Raw genomic sequence first — 17,159 nt, 5'->3', positions numbered from 1 at the left:
CGCACAACACATCAAACAAGAGGGGGCTGATGATTATAGGATGCAAAAAGCTTGCTTGACAAGGTTCCTGTGGCAAGCTCAATGCATATAGAAATACAATTTCTTTTAATTGGAGAATCTAATACGTTTGGAAGACGGGCACATATATTGGAAGCCTAGCATCAATACAGATGTAAGCGGGGGCTGGGGGTTGCAGTGAACATAGAATGCATATTCTCTGACACAAATTGACCAGCCAACAATTGTGGCACTTTTGGCTCTGTGGCCAACAATTGTGGCACTTTTGGCTATGTGTCCAACAATTGTGGAACTTTTGGCTCTGTGGCCAGCAATTGTGGAGTTTCGGACCTTCGCTTTTAGGCGGGAAAAATATAGCGGTTGCGGCAGAATCCTTTTCGTATTGATTTTACACGTGGGTTTCATTCACCCTTATCATTGATTAGAAAACCATTACAAGAGCAGAGGTTGTTGATGTCGTTGTTATATTAGTTTCCCCCAATATGAAATAAGATTAAAAACTTAACCTTCTCCTGCGATCGCAGCATATGAGGGAGGGGTGGTGGTGGGGTGGGGTGGGTGGGGGTGGGTGGGGGTAGGTAGGGGTGGGTGGGGTCGGGAGGGATTGCAGGGCCCAGGCAGACAAAGTAGTGAATGTAAAAACTATGAAATACCAATAATAAGACAAACTCAATCTTTTGAATATATTCTCAATCTTTTGAATCTCAATCTTTTGAATATTGTAATACATTAAAAAGCTAAATACATTATCAGCATAATCATCACACCAACATCATAAACATAAACATCACACCAATAAATAAACCATGTAGAATCAGATAGGTTCTAATTGAACAGTTTTAAAACTCACAACCCTCTGGCCCTGCCCGTCCCCTGTGGTGAAGAGAGTGAATTTCACAATTATAATATTTAACAATGAACTAATAGGGTGAACAGCATAATCATCACACCAATAAATAAACCATGTAGAATCAGATAGGTTCTAATTGAACAGTTTTAAAATTCACAACCCTCTGCCCCTGCCTCCCCCTGTGGTGAAGAGAGTGAATTTCACAATTATAATATTTAACAATGAACTAATAGGGAGAACAGCATAATCATCACACCAATAAATAAACCATGTAGAATCAGCTAGGTTCTAATTGAACAGTTTTAATTTCAAAATTATAATATTAAACTTTATAGGTATAGTGTGAACAGCATAATCATCACACCCTTAAATAAACCATATAGAATCAGGTTTTAATGTAACATTTTATTCTTATAAAATTTAACAACCCCCGCCCCCACGGTGGAGATTGAAATATGAAAGTACCCCCCCCCCCATCCACTTACACCTCTGCTCCAAAAGGAAGAGGACTTCCATTCCAATCATTCGTGCCTCAGTTGATGTTGAGTCCTGCAAAAACAAAATGCAAGAAAATGTTATGGAGTTAGAGGTCCATGATACTACTTCATTGTGGATGTATTGGAAGACAGAGTAGATAATGCAAACCTTAAGCAGCACCATACATTTCAAAGGGAGGGGATGGGGAGTTCAACAGTTCATTAAGAATACATGGGGGCATCTGTAAGCAAAACAAACATTAGATTGCCACACTTATCCCTGTAGTTGAGTGATAGCTTGAAACGGTAATAATAAATTGTTATTGTTGTGCAAAGGAACATTCGCTAACGTACCTATTTAGGATCGCCATGGAAGTTCTTGTCCTCTTCCTTTTCAAGGAGCTTCCTCAGCTTGTCATAAAGCTGCTGCACCGTCCATCCGGCCAGGTGTGCATTCTCCCGATGCATCTTTCTAACTACATCTTTTTTCGTGATCTTTTGATTGGATTTTTTTACAGTTTCTCGATAGAGATGTAGTAGCATAGACACATCGGAGTCCTGAAATAACGCCCTGACTCGAGTGGGCGGTGCAGCAACTGGAGGTGCATCCTCGACATCAGTGGTGTAAGTGGGCTGAAAAGAAAAAAATACAGATTAAATTAGTATTTTAATCCTTGTAGCTTCAAATCAGAGGTAGCATTATGATATTGGGATTTAAATATCATTATTAAGCAAGGGTTAGCAATGAGACTAAAGATGAATTTGAAAGGGAAGCTAAGAAACTTGACAGAGCTAACAAAGTACACCCATTCAGCAACGCGCCCGAGGTGAAATAACGTCTCCAAAGACTACGTGCAATGTGAGAAATAGGGCCAATGCATCCAGATCGAGAACTACTCGACACTCGAATTGGTTTGTCTATAAGGGTTTTTGTATTCACGGTGCGGTTAAACAAATTTCAGTCATTGTCAATCCTAGCTCTAACTTATATCTCAATTTATTTCAGTGAATTTGCTTTTGACTCCTATTTTGATATGTCATATCTTTTTATACTGATGTACATATACTTGAGACTTTTTACTTACCAGTCTCCTCAGGGGCGTTGGCGGAACAAACTAGAAAATAAATAGAAACGTAAAAAGAGTCGTTAAGAATGTGGCTTTCTAAGAAAGGATACATTCAGTATGTACATATATCATTTAAGTGTATGTTAAACATATTTTGTCAGTGAGCACTTTTTTTTATATTTCGGTCGTGGCAATGACACGTGACTGGACCATTAATGGATTAATGTAACATAATTGACCTCTTAAGGGCTTTGGTTGTGTCAGTCCTGTCAATCTCAGGGGGTTATGAAGATAAAAAATTACCTCTGGCATTTCGTCTTCATCTGAAGACATCTGCCGCTTGGGAGGAGTTCCTGGGTGAGAGGCTGAAGGAGTCGGCTGTAATCAAGGAAAACCAACAAAGAGTCAGAGATTATAACGCCAATATTTACATGTCAATCTGTTGAGTCGAACTACAAGTATCGAAGATTCAGTGGCGCAAGACCCCTTTCAGCAAGTGTAAAATGCTCGGCAAGTTTTATCGTAGTGGCGTGCCTGCATGAATTTCAAGGGCAAGATTATTCCACATAAAAGCAATAGGGTTGAACTTTTGATCTCGTCTGGCTCAACAAAAACAGTCTCGATCAACGTAATACACGACATTGTGTAAAATAGGATCAGAAATATGACAAACCTACCCGCGAAAGTCCAGAGGGGCCGGCAACATCTGAAAATTCGGCAGCTGTGGTGGCTCGTTGTTGCTGAGTGCGTGTCTGTGTAAGAGAAAAGGAAGTTCAATATTGAAACGCCCATCATTTTTTTCATTCCATTTGCTATCATGCTAAGACTCCATTTCAAATAAAAAGAATTCTTTTGATAAATGAATTTCTTAAGAATGTGACAACAAGGCCAAAACAGAGCTTGCGCTCATTAGGAAACTGTCATTCTTACCCCATCGAGGAGACCGGCGACGATGGAACCTGCTATGCAGGCCTGTTCGCCGGCCAGCCTCTCGTTGTAGTACCTCCCCTGAGTGTACTCGGTATGCGACATAGCCTGTGCGACCCTGGACCGTCCAGCGGCTGTCTCCGATTGAACGGCCTGTAATTAAAAAGTTTGAATCCAATATCAGTTTCCAGTTAATAGGGTAACACAAACTAAAATTGTGGAACTTTTGGCTGTGTGGCCAGCAATTGCGGAACTAATGTTGACCCTCTGGAAAGGCAAAAATGAACAAAGATTTTAGGCAGGTAACATACAGTATTGGAGGGCACAATCCTTCCCCCATTGAATTTACTTGTTGTTCTATTTATTCTTGGGTCGGTATAATTTAAATATGTTATGGACTTTGAAATCTTACCAAGGTCGCGGCTGTCTTCCTGAGGTTCAGGGGAGAAAAGTTCTCGACACCCAGCGACAACCCAACTGCCACCATCAGCGCCTTCAGCCTCCGCACCCGGTTCCCATTGTTTGATAGGAAGAAAGGGGTGTCCCTTTCTTCCGCCTCCGTTGCCACTCGACCCCTCAGAAGATGGGGCCGAACCACATTAAAATAGACCAACATTAAGTTGTATGTTGTCTGGTCTATCGTAATGTGGGTCGGTCCATGCGACTTCAGGGTCTTATGGTCTGAAATCTTTGAAGGCAAATAAAATATTCAAATGTGAAAATGGAGCAATTGTACTATCAAAGGCTACAGTAAAAGTGCTATAAAATGAGCAATTAAAATATCGGTAATCAAATGCATTGTACAGTGCGATCACAGTAGGTCAGTAACAACAGGTAAAAATCAAAACGTGTAATCTTGGCCGATAAATCCCATCCCGCCGCCATACCATCCTTTAACCTACGGGATGTCGGAGTGAGCGGATTAATTTATGTCGAACTGCAACGACAGAATATATCTAAGATGTGAGCTAAATATTGTCCATATTATGGTGTCCTACAGTGGAAGACGAGATAATTCAGTTCCATGAAAACACAAAGCATGTATGTTCTTACTTTTATCGTCCACCTTGCCGATCCATCCCGCAGACAGAACCGCTCGACCCGCGTGAATTCCCCAGCGGTGAGGTTCAGTACCACACCGCTGCGGTGTCCAGTACTGATGAGTATCAGTGCCATGAGCAGGTCTCGAAACCTGTTCATGGCCACGGAGGACCGCAAAATGGAGTCTGTATTCTCTGTAAAGAAAAGAATGAATGGAAAATGTGATCATTTGCATGACATACCCAGTAGCGACCAACCCACATTTGTTGCTCTTCCTCCCCTCCCAACCCCCAAGACCGCTCCCCCAGCCACCTGTACTCATACTCCTTTTAAACTATGTGTATCTACTCTCTTATCTTAAAGGATCTTAAAATATGGTTTAAAAAGCTCACCCGCCATGGCAATTCCTTCTTTCGTTGCAAGCCTTTTCAATTTCCCAATCTCTTCTGATGACAGAATGGAATCTGCAAAACAAACAAGAAAAGTTCTATATCAGATCCATACAGACTTGTGAACCTTTGCATGAAAATCCCAGTCCCATACACAAAAGTGGTGGGTCAGGGGGTTGAATCAGGATTTGCCCCACTCAGAGAGGCTGGAGGGGGAACAGCTTTTCCTAAGGAGCATGCAAAAGGGGTTTTCGAAAATTTAATTCATCAAGATTATTCAAGGTATACATCCACTTATTTGTTAAAAATATATAATGTTTTGCAAAAATTCTTAACCCCCCCCTAAGATTTCACCTGCCACCAACAGAAGAGAAGGTGGGGGGTGCAGAAAATTTGAGATTGACTGAACGGTCTGCCCAACATGACATATCGAGCCTCGTTCCCAAAGTAAGAGATATGAAGGGAGCTTACCTTTGATCTGGCTTGCAATTTTCCTGCCATGGCGATCTATCTCCGGGCGCAAGGCTACCTGAAACTGCTCTGCGGCCAGGTCCGTCCGCTTTGCGGCCTTGGGCTTTACACCGGCGGACCTGGACACTTCCTCGTTTAGTCTGAGGAAGCGACAGAACAGTTTCATCGACAGAAGGTAGCTTGAAATGGTCTTAGGTGCCTTCTTGTCGTCCCGGAGAAGATTTGCAGTCCTGAGTTAGAAAAAAATATGAAAAGATACGTATGCGTAAGAGAAGAACGAATCGATACTTTGGAATGGTGTTAGAGCAAATACATTTCTATCAATTATACTGAAATTAACAGTAAACTGGCCTTTACAACGACAGTGAGGTGATATATATCTGGATTTGCTGTGAATGTTTCCAACTTTCATCCCTTCTTGAGTTTTTATATTGATGTTTGGACGGCATAGGTGAGCCACTATATAACATATTACTGACAATTCGAGAAAATCTAGTGTTGTATTCGAATTTTCGACTCAAAATGTGGCCATAATTTAACCGGATAAGTCACCTACCTCTGTACTGACAGCGGGTCGACCAGGCCGGCAATGGAATTGACCTCCAGTCTCTGGAGCAGTATCTCCACTTGCCGGCGGTGTTGTTCTGCCTGCTTTAGGTTGGGGCCAGTACCCCCAACCATGGCGGCCTCGTAGCTCAGGAACCTGTCTGTGTAACAAGAAAAGTTAACTCATAATTAGAATAGGAGGGCCTGTAAACAAGACATTCGTATGAAGATATATTTATTGCTGTCAAAAATCTTTTGTAAAAAGAAATAATGCTTGCTGTATGGACATATCTACCCTTAAGAGTGCAGCTCATCAGTATCTCACAATAACATTAATATGTGATACTTTCGCATTTATTGAATACCTGCATGGTAGGATGGATAACAAAGAATATCGTAGCATGTAGTTCATACCTAAAACCGCCTTATCATCCAACTTCTTTGGAATTTTTGAGTGGACCAGCTTTGCTTTCTCGGGGGAAGGGGGGTCGGTTTCCGGCACGGTAGCCCTGGCTGCCGCCAGCCAAAGCGTATATTCTTGGCTGGATTTCTGAGAAAAAGAAAAACAGGAAAGCATGTATTACAAAGTCATGTATAACAACACTTAATAATGCTCACCCGACTTGCTAATGCTTGGAACCTTTGGCCCTGTGGCCAGCAATTGTGGAACTTCTGGCATGTAGCCGACAATTGTGGAACTTGCGACCTTCATGAATGGCAAAAAACAGACAAAAATTTTTGGCGGGAAACGATGAGATGATGGGCAGGATCCTTTCCCTCTTGAATTTACACATGGTTTCATTCCCCCTATCATGGACTGGAAGCCTGTTGAAGGGGAGCAGGTTAGTCTTCCCCATTTCAGTTGTAATGTATTCAAGACCCCTCCCGAGAAAGTATGGTGAGTCCGATGCTGTTTTAGACCGTGGAGCCTACTAATTCAAAGATGAAGTGGTACCAACCTTTCTGTTTGTTTTGGTATCTCATTTGCATATTACAGAATTTTAAAGACAATTAGTGAAGTCACTAATACGAAATAACGTTTGCAAAAAGCAGATGGATTGGAATAGTGGACACTTACTTCGAAACCATGGCACCTCCTGAGGTGCTGGTCAATCCTCAGGAGTGCCGTTGACGGGCAGCCAGGGACCGGGCAATCACGGAGGGTCCTCCCTTCTCCCCCCTTTCCCGACCCACTCCTTTGGACTTTTCTGTTGAAAGTAAAAAATGCACTCACTTAAATAGTGTGTCTATTGATTTATGATTTGTGAAGAAGCCAGACCGATGCACATACATATCCAGTTATTCATTTGCAGTGTTACAATTACTTTTCACGTCTCCTACATCAGCTGATATTTGTTCAAATACTACACCTCGACATAAGCAAGGATTAAATTTGAACCAACTTGTGTCGATAAAAAGACTTACTGGGTGCGGGCTTGGTTAAGTAGTTGCAGTCTGTTTTCCCTGTTGGCCACGTTGTGGCTGTCTGTCAAGTGTGTCGCCAGCCGGACGAACATGCCCTCACAAAGAGGACATTGCCTTGGTTTCCGTTTCTGTGTTTAAAATGAAAGAGGTAGAAGAGAAATGTTTATTCAGGTCACAGGAAACAAAGCATTGTTGGCCTGTACAATCAAAGAAGCATAAAGGTAAATGAATGAATTATATTTACCGGTTCCCCAAGGCGAGGACGTTTCGCCCGGCTAGCTAGTCCTGTCCCCTCGTCATCCCCATCCCTGTCCACGTCCGGTCCTTCGTCATCCCCATCCCTGTCCTCTCCTCCTGTCCCCTGGTCATCCCCATCCGTGTCCTCTCCTCCTGTCCCCTCGTCATCCCCGTCCATGTCCTCTCCTCCTGTCCCCTCGTCATCCCCATCCCTGTCCTCTCCTCCTGTCCCCTCGTCATCCCCATCCCTGTCTCGTTCCATGGCCGCATCGTCCGGGTCATTCCTCTCTTCTTTCACTTCCAGCTCATCAACCTGAGGAATACAAATGTGCAAAGAATATATATATATAAATAATATTTTTATTAGCCAGATATTTGGTTATTCTGAACGTATTGGCATGGAATGTGAGAATCAGCCAAGATTCTGACATAGCTGTTTTTGACCCCTCCACCCTACCAACTGAAATGGCCCATACCCTTATGAGTAAGGCAAATGTGTGCTAAGTACCGATTCGTGGTCGCTGAAAAGAGGCCTGGAAGTGTCGGACTCTGCGGCCTCCGTCCCCAGACTCTTCAGTATGTCCATCGCCTAGAAGGGGAACAATGTGGAATAGCTAACAATTTTGAAATCTATTCAGATTATGAAGACAAATTTGAGTGATAACGACAGTTTTTAATAGCTACGTCTTACGTCTTATGACACACACACACACATTTATATATGTATATATAAATATATATATATATATATGTAGGTTTATATATATAGATATATATAAATATATAAATAAATATTTAAATAAATTAAAAAAATATATAAATATATATATATACCTAAATATATATAAAGCAATACAATTGAAGAAAAATATCACTCTTTCATTTTACTTACTCTGTCATTTTCTATATCTTCTATCGTCCGGTCCTCAAACGGTCTCTCACCGACGACACAGCCTGTCTGTGAATGATACCATTCATGGATGAGATTAGGAAGCTTGTCAGTCCGAATGGCCCCCTCCCCCAATCAAGAAACTGAATATGCACCTGAACTATGTATAACATATCATTTTACATTAACTTTTGTTTTCAGATTTAAATACAATTGGTGCCTGACTCGGCTAAAGTTGAAAAAGGGCACTCACTGGTAAGTCTGTGTCATCTTCAATGATGATGAGACCGTCTGAGACCTCTGTCTTTGTTTCCTCCTCCGAGTCCTCAACTTCGTCTTCGTCGTTGTCATCATCATCGTCTTCGTCTTCGTCATCGTCTTCGTCTTCGTAGGACGTTTGAGAACTGTCGCTCCCTCTTTCCTGTAACATAATAAAATTTCATTCCATTAACTGAAAGAAAAATAGCATTTTTTTCTGAAACAAGAAAGGGAAGAATTAAGGTACGTAATGTGTGATAAAATATTCATCGAGATGTTGTATAATGTTACGACAAAGGAACAACAAAACCGAATTTATCCAACAGAATGAATCCTGCGGCAGGATGAATATCAGAATTTCTAGACAGATATAATCTGTATAATGTTTTCTTAAAAACTGCTTTTATTTTGTGAATTCCTTAGTTTTCTTCCCACACTGGCTGCCCCGTCACCACCAAATCTTGTAACTTACCCTGCGTCTTTCTGTGGAAAAGAAGAGAAAGAAAAATAAGGTTAACATTTTCTGATCTATCATATGCTGAGTCAAAACAATGTAAGTTTCACCTTCATCGAAAGATAATCCACTATGGTTATTGATATCCTACAAAACTTTGAATATCTGGATGGTTAAAGGGAGGGATGTATGCCCTGAATTGGCTGGTTAATTAGATGTGCTCTCTACCCCTGATACTATCATAAGAACATGACCAAAACAAAGACACTTTACCCTTTTAACTGAACATTTAACATCATCTTCACCCTCCCTCCCCAACCTACAATTGACCCTCACTTCTCGCCCTGTCCCCCCTCCCCCCTCCCCCAAAAAAATCAATCAATCAATAACTAGCATCTTTCAGCTACAGAAGGTAAGTCAATGTAAAGTGATATCTCACATACCGATAAACTGACCCATCAGCCGTGCTCCCACGAAGGTGATGATGTCGGCCTTGGCCCGGTAGCGCAGGAGCTGGGACGACCACAGACGGCCCTCTGCCGTCGTCAGCGACAGCCACAGCCGCACTCCCTCGTCGATAAGGGCAGTGGACCGCCTGCTCCCATATCTGGCCAAGGCCGAGTCCACCATCTCCATGTGGAAGGCGGAGAAGCCCCCTGCTCCACGGGGGAAGCCGGCCGACTGCACCCTCTCCACCTCCTCCAGTACAGTCTTCTCCAATGCACCTGAGGTCCATTGTTCCTTAATGAATGATACTAAGAAAAATAAAACACCATGGATAAAGAGGATACATTGATTTAGTTTATAACTATACAAATAGTGAAAATAACATCAAATTCACACTGAACCATCTGAAAACAAAGTAGAGGATGTTAGACTTGGGAAAGCTGACCAAACTTCTCAACTTTACCTCTAAAGATGCACACAACCACAGTTGACCAATGATAAAACTATAAATAGGTTAGCCACTGCAAACTTGATCTAAACTGGGAGGGGGGGGGGGGGTTATGCATCATTTGTGATGGGCAAGTATGGGGTGAATTCTCCAAATTGAAGGACTGCAATATCATACTACATGTCCTTTCTTCCTGTAATATATAGTCAAGTGGGGTAAAAAAAAACAAGGGGGTAGTTGGGACATAAAAATAAAAGATCCTATTGGCCAAGCAGAGTGGAATTTAAACTTGTTGTGTGGTGTATATTATAACTACATGTCTGTATAGTTGTTTGTTACATATCTTGTAGACAAATAACTATATACCCACTCTGCTGAAAAAAAAAACTAGTTTTATTTACCCCACAGATGTTTTTATTTACCCCAATATCTGTCATCTATTATAAAAAGTGTTCAACACACAGAATCTCATTGTTGTAATATTTTTTACTGATGTTTATCATAAAAATGGGGAAGGTCTGTGTGATGTTAGCCTAATGTTAAATACTTTGGTAGCCTAACACAATGAGAATAGCATAAGGAACATCCTAGACCCTAAAAGGCTGGAACATCATTAGCTCAGCATTTGAGACTGGGGTACCCTAAAATCTAGGGGTGTATAGGCCTAAGATAATGCTAAATTAGGCTGGTATATATTAGAAAGAACAGAGTTTTTTCTTCAAATTTTGTATTCATTCTTTGCAAAAACAAAATTTCTGAAAGTTATGTCAGAAGACGTTCCTACTAGCCAGTTGAAATGAATAAAAAATGATGAAAGTCATACATGTATCTCTTGTTATATCATTCTTTTGGTAAATGTTTTTGTTCTTTTTAACCCAACTGACTATAGTCCATTACAAGTGGTTGCTCATATACTTAAAAAGCTCAATATAACACTCTCAGTTATGACTCAATAAAATGATGAGTTAATGAATAGCTGTAAAATCTGTTCTATATGTCACCAGATCTCATTATGTCAGTTGCTTAAATTCCTGGGAGGTGGATTCAGAAGGAGGTGAAAGATGGGAAAGTGGAGTGGGAATTCACCAGCTCACATACAGTTTAATAAATACAGGCCTTGCTACGCCTTATTATCAAAGTTATAGATTCAGCACTCACCTGCTTAACTACGCTCTTTCGCTATACTCATACGGCTACCTCAATCATGATAGATTGCTATATACTTGGAAATTGAAAACAAAATAAATAGGCTCAATAGTCTTACTTACCATACTTTCTTAAAATGGTGTTCATCTTGTTCACGACTTTCTTTGAAACTCACAGAGTATAACAGGCTGCAGGTAAAGTGACATATAAATTACAATTATATATAGTATATAGAAGTTGGGGCTTTCTTCCTCCTCCCCCCCCCCCCAACACATCTTGTACTCAATCATGAAAGGTCAAAAAAAATGTTTGAGAGTAAAACAGTAAAACTTATAGATCATTGCACCATGTAACATCTAAAAACAAATTTAATCAAAAACTACTTAGGGGAGCAGGACTCACTAAGACATATCATTAAACATGACAAATAACATAATTTTTGAGATACGAGATCCTACGTTGGTAACTAAAAAATACATGTTTTGTGTTGGGAAATTTTCACAAAATAAGTCCTTTCTTATACCGGAATTTTGATAAGCAAAGTCGTACTGGACATAGATTAATCTAAGAGGGCATTCATATTCGTTATAATACTTTGGTTAGGAAAAATTCATTTTGCCTCATCCCTAGTTTTGACCAACTCTATCTACACCGAGGAGCTGTTAACCTATCAACTGTAATGTTTGACTCTTAACCCCAACGCACCTTGTACTCAATCATGAAACATATGTAGGTCCAAAAAAATGTTTGAGTGTAAAACAGTAAAACTTATAGATCATTGCACCATGAAACATAAAAAACAAATTTAATCAAAAACTACTTAGGGGAGCAGGACTCACTAAGACATATCATTAAACTTGACAAATAACATAATTTTTGAGATACGAGATCCTACGTTGGTAACTAAAAAATACATGTTTTGTGTTGTGTACTCAATCATGAAACATATGTAGGTCCAAAAAAATGTATGAGTGTAAAACAGTAAAACTTATAGATCATTGCACCATGTAACATCTAAAAACAAATTTAATCAAAAACTACTTAGGGGAGCAGGACTCACTAAGACATATCATTAAACTTGACAAATAACATAATTTTTGAGATACGAGATCCTACGTTGGTAACTAAAAAATACATGTTTTGTGTTGGGAAATTTTCACAAAATAAGTCCTTTCTTATACCGGAATTTTGATAAGCAAAGTCGTACTGGACATAGATTAATCTAAGAGGGCATTCATATTCGTTATAATACTTTGGTTAGGAAAAATTCATTTTGCCTCATCCCTAGTTTTGACCAACTCTATCTACACCGAGGAGCTGTTAACCTATCAACTGTAATGTTTGACTCTTAACCCCAACGCACCTTGTACTCAATCATGAAACATATGTAGGTCCAAAAAAATGTTTGAGTGTAAAACAGTAAAACTTATAGATCATTGCACCATGTAACATAAAAAACAAATTTAATCAAAAACTACTTAGGGGAGCAGGACTCACTAAGACATATCATTAAACTTGACAAATAACATAATTTTTGAGATACGAGATCCTACGTTGGTAACTAAAAAATACATGTTTTGTGTTGTGTACTCAATCATGAAACATATGTAGGTCCAAAAAAATGTATGAGTGTAAAACAGTAAAACTTATAGATCATTGCACCATGTAACATCTAAAAACAAATTTAATCAAAAACTACTTAGGGGAGCAGGACTCACTAAGACATATCATTAAACTTGACAAATAACATAATTTTTGAGATACGAGATCCTACGTTGGTAACTAAAAAATACATGTTTTGTGTTGGGAAATTTTCACAAAATAAGTCCTTTCTTATACCTGAATTTTGATAAGCAAAGTCGTACTGAACATAGATTAATCTAAGAGGGCATTCATAGTCGTTATAATACTTTGGTTAGGAAAAATTCATTTTGCCTCATCCCTAGTTTTGACCAACTCTATCTACACCGAGGAGCTGTTAACCTATCAACTGTAATGTTTGACTCTTAACCATGCTGAAGGCTGTTCGATCTGTTAATCTCTAAGTTGAATTTACGGTCTGTGTGGGTTGCTTTTCGTCTGCCCCCTTCCCCCCACCACACCTTATAATCAATCATAAAAAATATATAAAAATACACACATGGTTGTCCTAATATAATATAATATAATATAATAATATAATAATGGTTGTCCTATGTTGGTGACTATAAAAACATATTATATACATGTTTTGTATTGGGTGGTTTTCACAAAATAAGTCATTTCTTATATCTGAATATTGATAAGCAAAGTCTTCGTGAACAGAGATTAAACAAGAAGGCATTCATATTCGTTAACACTTCGGTTGGTAAAAAAAACCTAACATCATTAAATTACTAGCTACTATGTTATTAACTTTACCAACAATGAAACTTGCTTAATATAGGTATTTGTCCTTACTAACCCATGAACATAACTATGAGACAGTCTATTTGGTGGTCTCACATATATTTTCATTGTTTCTGTACACTTGATTTATAAGTTTTTACCCCCCCCCCCCCCCATTGCGAACATGGCTATCGTTCATCTTCCACTAGTACAAACAATTACTTCACTATTGTTGATGACACAATTGAAATGATATCTCTTTTACATGCATGGCTTGGTGTGGTAATTGCTGCCATACAAATTTTAGGCATTTTTTGGTGTAAAAAAAAGAGTGATTTACAGAACCACAGTTAGAGATACATATCTATACTTGCCTAATAAGGGAACTAAAACTGAATGTTAAGTAACAGCTAGAACAAGATGAGAATCTATATAATTTTAGACAGATAAATTTAGTAATTTAGTCTTATTGATTTTAAAAAGGTGGCCCTATTTCATTTTGGCTACTGGTAAAATTGTCGCTTCAACTCATAAATAAATGTACAAGCTTTTAGAATAAGGTGACCAGATATCCATTGAAGCACCTTAAATTCTGCACAAAATATCCCTCCTCAGAAAGTCATTTTGGCCCCATCCCTATTACTAACCAACTCTATCTACACCTAGGAGCTGTTTACTTATCATATGTAATGTTTCACTCTCAACCATATGCAGAAGGCTGTTAGTTTCAAGATATTGTGATTTGCTAAATTTGGAGAGCACACCCATATGTGGGCTTTAAACACGATGAACTCAACATTCAAGTAAATTTACTCAACTAACAAAAACTATTACATCAACACTAAATAACATACTGATAACAACTACATTAAAAGTTCATCACACTATTAACTATATGGCTAAGGAAATTTAAATAAATAAGAATAGAAGTTAAAAAGTAAATGGGTCTTACCTGTACTTGTAACCGTAGAATACTTGGGCTAAGTCTTGATTGATGATGAATCACAAGGTGGAATTGGAAAGTTTCTCTTTGGTACTCACAAATTAAATTGTAGAATGATTATCCAATCCAAGTGCGTGGGCTTATATACTAAAGACATACACAGTGAGAGTCTGGGCCAAGTTTTCCTCCTACACTATTGATAATTTATGTCTACAGTAGTGTCAGCACTTCCTGTTGATTGGTTGAACAAGTTAATCCCCCCCCCCAGTCTACAGTAGTGTCAGCACTTCCTGTTGATTGGTTGAACAAGTTAATCCCCCCCAACCCCAGTTGTGTATCCCAGACCAGAGATGCTTTCATTGTGTTTGAATTGAAAAGAAATGAACAATAAAGCAATTAAAGTAAAGATAGGTGTGGCCTACCTGAGGAGAATTATTGTGCATAGGTAAAACAGAGAGCACTTTACCATTATCTTCAACAAAATATCCTTAAAAACCAACAACCTCCTTTTTTGAAACTGGCATGCATATTTTAGGACTTTCAAAAGCATTTTTCATGAAAAATTAACCATAATCCTTTTCCACATGTAGAAGTATAAATGTAGATAAAAGCTGCACGTAGTGTGGTACTCTTTTCAAAGGGGTTTAGTTTTAGTCATTTCAACCACCAAATATCATATCAAATTAATAAGACAGATATCTTTTCACACTATAGACATTTATTCAAGCTCACATTTATATTTTCTTCATTTTTTATGGAACTGTGTTTGAGAAAGTACAAATAATACATATCTGCAGCCTTCAGAAACTATGTAGGGTCTATGCACCGGGATCACTACAATACTCACTCATCTTAGTTTTATGGTATAAATTTGTCAATTTTCAGACATAAACCATATATTTATGTTCATTTATCAAAGATTACACACATGTGAGATAACATGCCAATTTTCAAGCATTTTAATTCATTTCTTGATCAGAAAAATAACAAAATGCTATACACTTTCAAGAACAGTGGTGTGTATAGTAAAGTTGTATGAATCTTGCTGTCACATATTAGGTGGTCTAGTTTCAGCCCTGTCATTGATACCAAATCACATCAAATGCTCACGACTTTCTACTTTGAGTCATAAAACACTTTTTGAAGATAAATGTCAATCATTTTAACAATATTGGTTGATTATTTTTTCTCAAAAGAAGATAAATGCATGAGTGCAATCCTTAGGTAATAACAGCATTAACCATTTTCAACAATATAACACCCAAATCTCTGCTAGTTTTAACGTTAAAATCGGTAGATATTTTGCAACATCCTGCTTGATATGTACCATTAATGATTGCAAAGATTGTCTTGAGCTGATTTCTACCTCTAAATGCAGCAGAAACTATGATTTCAGAAAGAAATGAGACAATTTTTAAGACTTGACAAAATCCTATACCTTTCTAGTAATGTGTAAATGTGTAGGCTTACAAAGACTAGTGCTGAAAGCTCTGATCGTCAACTACAACTTGACTCGGGAAACTTCTTCGCCCTAATTTCAGCATGAATAAAATATTGTAATAATACTTCCTAATTTAAGAAACTATTATTTCTACATGAATCTTGCTCAGAAATTGTGGAGGACCGATATTTTGAGAGAAATCCTACTATTTATCGCCTCGTGAGAGCATGATTTTGCAACGATTGTTGAAGGGATACGATGGTCGTTTGTACAAATATGAAACTGTCAATGAAAAACACCTGCCATGTTGTCTTTTAAACGTACATTTTCAGATGAGTCAAATTTGAAGTAAAATAATTCGTGTTCTTTAAAATGGTGTGAATTTCAAAACTTTTAACGCCTACTTAGGAGAGAAATCGTCCATTTCGTGGGCCATTCCAAACTTGACCTATGTACAAATTTAACGTTCGAACCATATACGTAGCCTACACAGTATAGGTCTATGGGTTACAATCACGAGTTTGTTCACTATTTCGGGCTGTAATTAGGTCAAATAGTAACATACCGTCAGAATTATGGCAGATTTGGATGTAAAACAACATAATATGCAAGCAAACAGAATTTTACGATATTCTCAATATTTTTTTTGTTAAATTTAGCCGAAATTCGAAAACGTACTACATCGAAACTGGGCCTTTGGCATGGTGTAGGCCTTTATCGTACACGATTTTTGGAATTGGTACAATCGAGGCCTTGGTCAGTTTTCGGACTGTAATTAGGTCAAATGGCAAGTTATTATCGGCAATTTATAAGATTTAAGAAGAAAACAAAATTGCCTGAGCACAAACACTTTTTCGAGTACCTGAATAAAGGATTTGATAATCAAATAAGCCCAATTCTATCAATGTAATAGATCGTAAAAATTAGCTAGTGTATTGGTTGATACGTACTATAAAGATAAAGTCATATATGGTCTATGGTACATTCACGAAGTTGGTCAGTTTTCGGGCTGTAATTAGGTCAAATAGTAAATTATCCTCACAATTATGGCAGTTTTGGATAAAAGTAATTATTATTCATCATGGCAATCAAAATTTAAGTTAATCTTAATGCTTGTTGTGCTTAATTCAGCCGAAGTTCGAAAATGTACTAAACCGAGACTGGTCCTATGCAATGGTATAGGCCTTTATCGTACACGGTTTTTGGAATTGGTACAATCTAGCCCTTGGTCAGTTTTTGGACTGTAATTATGTCCAAATGGCAAGTAATCGTCAACAACTCATAAGTTTTGGAAAGATTACAGAATTTAAAAATCACAA

At 38.5% G+C, this 17,159-nt stretch overlaps 2 protein-coding genes across 2 annotated transcripts; both read right to left on the bottom strand.

Moving 5' to 3' along the window:
* Window positions 1-718: 718 nt before the first annotated feature.
* Window positions 719-9,072, bottom strand: LOC139968961 (uncharacterized). Its single transcript, XM_071973618.1, has 19 exons — window positions 9,067-9,072; window positions 8,590-8,757; window positions 8,340-8,405; window positions 7,956-8,036; window positions 7,455-7,760; window positions 7,211-7,338; window positions 6,864-6,993; window positions 6,200-6,335; window positions 5,796-5,946; window positions 5,240-5,469; window positions 4,772-4,843; window positions 4,392-4,573; window positions 3,751-4,026; window positions 3,342-3,491; window positions 3,089-3,163; window positions 2,715-2,789; window positions 2,430-2,459; window positions 1,699-1,977; window positions 719-1,417 (listed from the first exon to the last, which is right to left on the bottom strand). The coding sequence occupies exons 4-18, from the start codon at window positions 8,031-8,033 to the stop codon at window positions 1,699-1,701; spliced, it is 2,298 nt and encodes a 765-aa protein (XP_071829719.1). The 5' UTR covers window positions 8,034-8,036; window positions 8,340-8,405; window positions 8,590-8,757; window positions 9,067-9,072; the 3' UTR covers window positions 719-1,417.
* LOC139968972 (uncharacterized) lies at window positions 8,794-14,652 on the bottom strand. The gene is made up of 4 exons (XM_071973629.1): window positions 14,409-14,652; window positions 11,212-11,277; window positions 9,492-9,803; window positions 8,794-9,077 (listed from the first exon to the last, which is right to left on the bottom strand). The coding sequence occupies exons 2-4, from the start codon at window positions 11,234-11,236 to the stop codon at window positions 9,043-9,045; spliced, it is 372 nt and encodes a 123-aa protein (XP_071829730.1). The 5' UTR covers window positions 11,237-11,277; window positions 14,409-14,652; the 3' UTR covers window positions 8,794-9,042.
* Window positions 14,653-17,159: the final 2,507 nt, after the last annotated feature.

The sequence above is a fragment of the Apostichopus japonicus genome, chromosome 1, assembly GCF_037975245.1.
Source record: "Apostichopus japonicus isolate 1M-3 chromosome 1, ASM3797524v1, whole genome shotgun sequence".
NCBI lineage: Eukaryota > Metazoa > Echinodermata > Holothuroidea > Aspidochirotida > Stichopodidae > Apostichopus > Apostichopus japonicus.
This window is presented reverse-complemented; position numbering and strand designations above follow the sequence as displayed.

Excerpts from the sequence above, each read along its gene's own strand:
- LOC139968972 (XM_071973629.1), bottom strand. The coding sequence starts at position 11,236 with ATGAACACCATTTTAAGAAAGTATG. Across the intron at positions 9,804-11,211 it reads CACCATTTTAAGAAAGTATG|TATCATTCATTAAGGAACAA; the intron begins GTAAGTAAGACT and ends TATTTTTCTTAG. Across the intron at positions 9,078-9,491 it reads GCTGATGGGTCAGTTTATCG|AAAGACGCAGGGTAAGTTAC; the intron begins GTATGTGAGATA and ends TCTTTTCCACAG.
- LOC139968961 (XM_071973618.1), bottom strand. The coding sequence starts at position 8,033 with ATGGACATACTGAAGAGTCTGGGGACGGAGGCCGCAGAGTCCGACACT. Across the intron at positions 6,994-7,210 it reads CTTAACCAAGCCCGCACCCA|AAAAGTCCAAAGGAGTGGGT; the intron begins GTAAGTCTTTTT and ends TACTTTCAACAG. Across the intron at positions 5,947-6,199 it reads GGATGATAAGGCGGTTTTAG|ACAGGTTCCTGAGCTACGAG; the intron begins GTATGAACTACA and ends CTTGTTACACAG.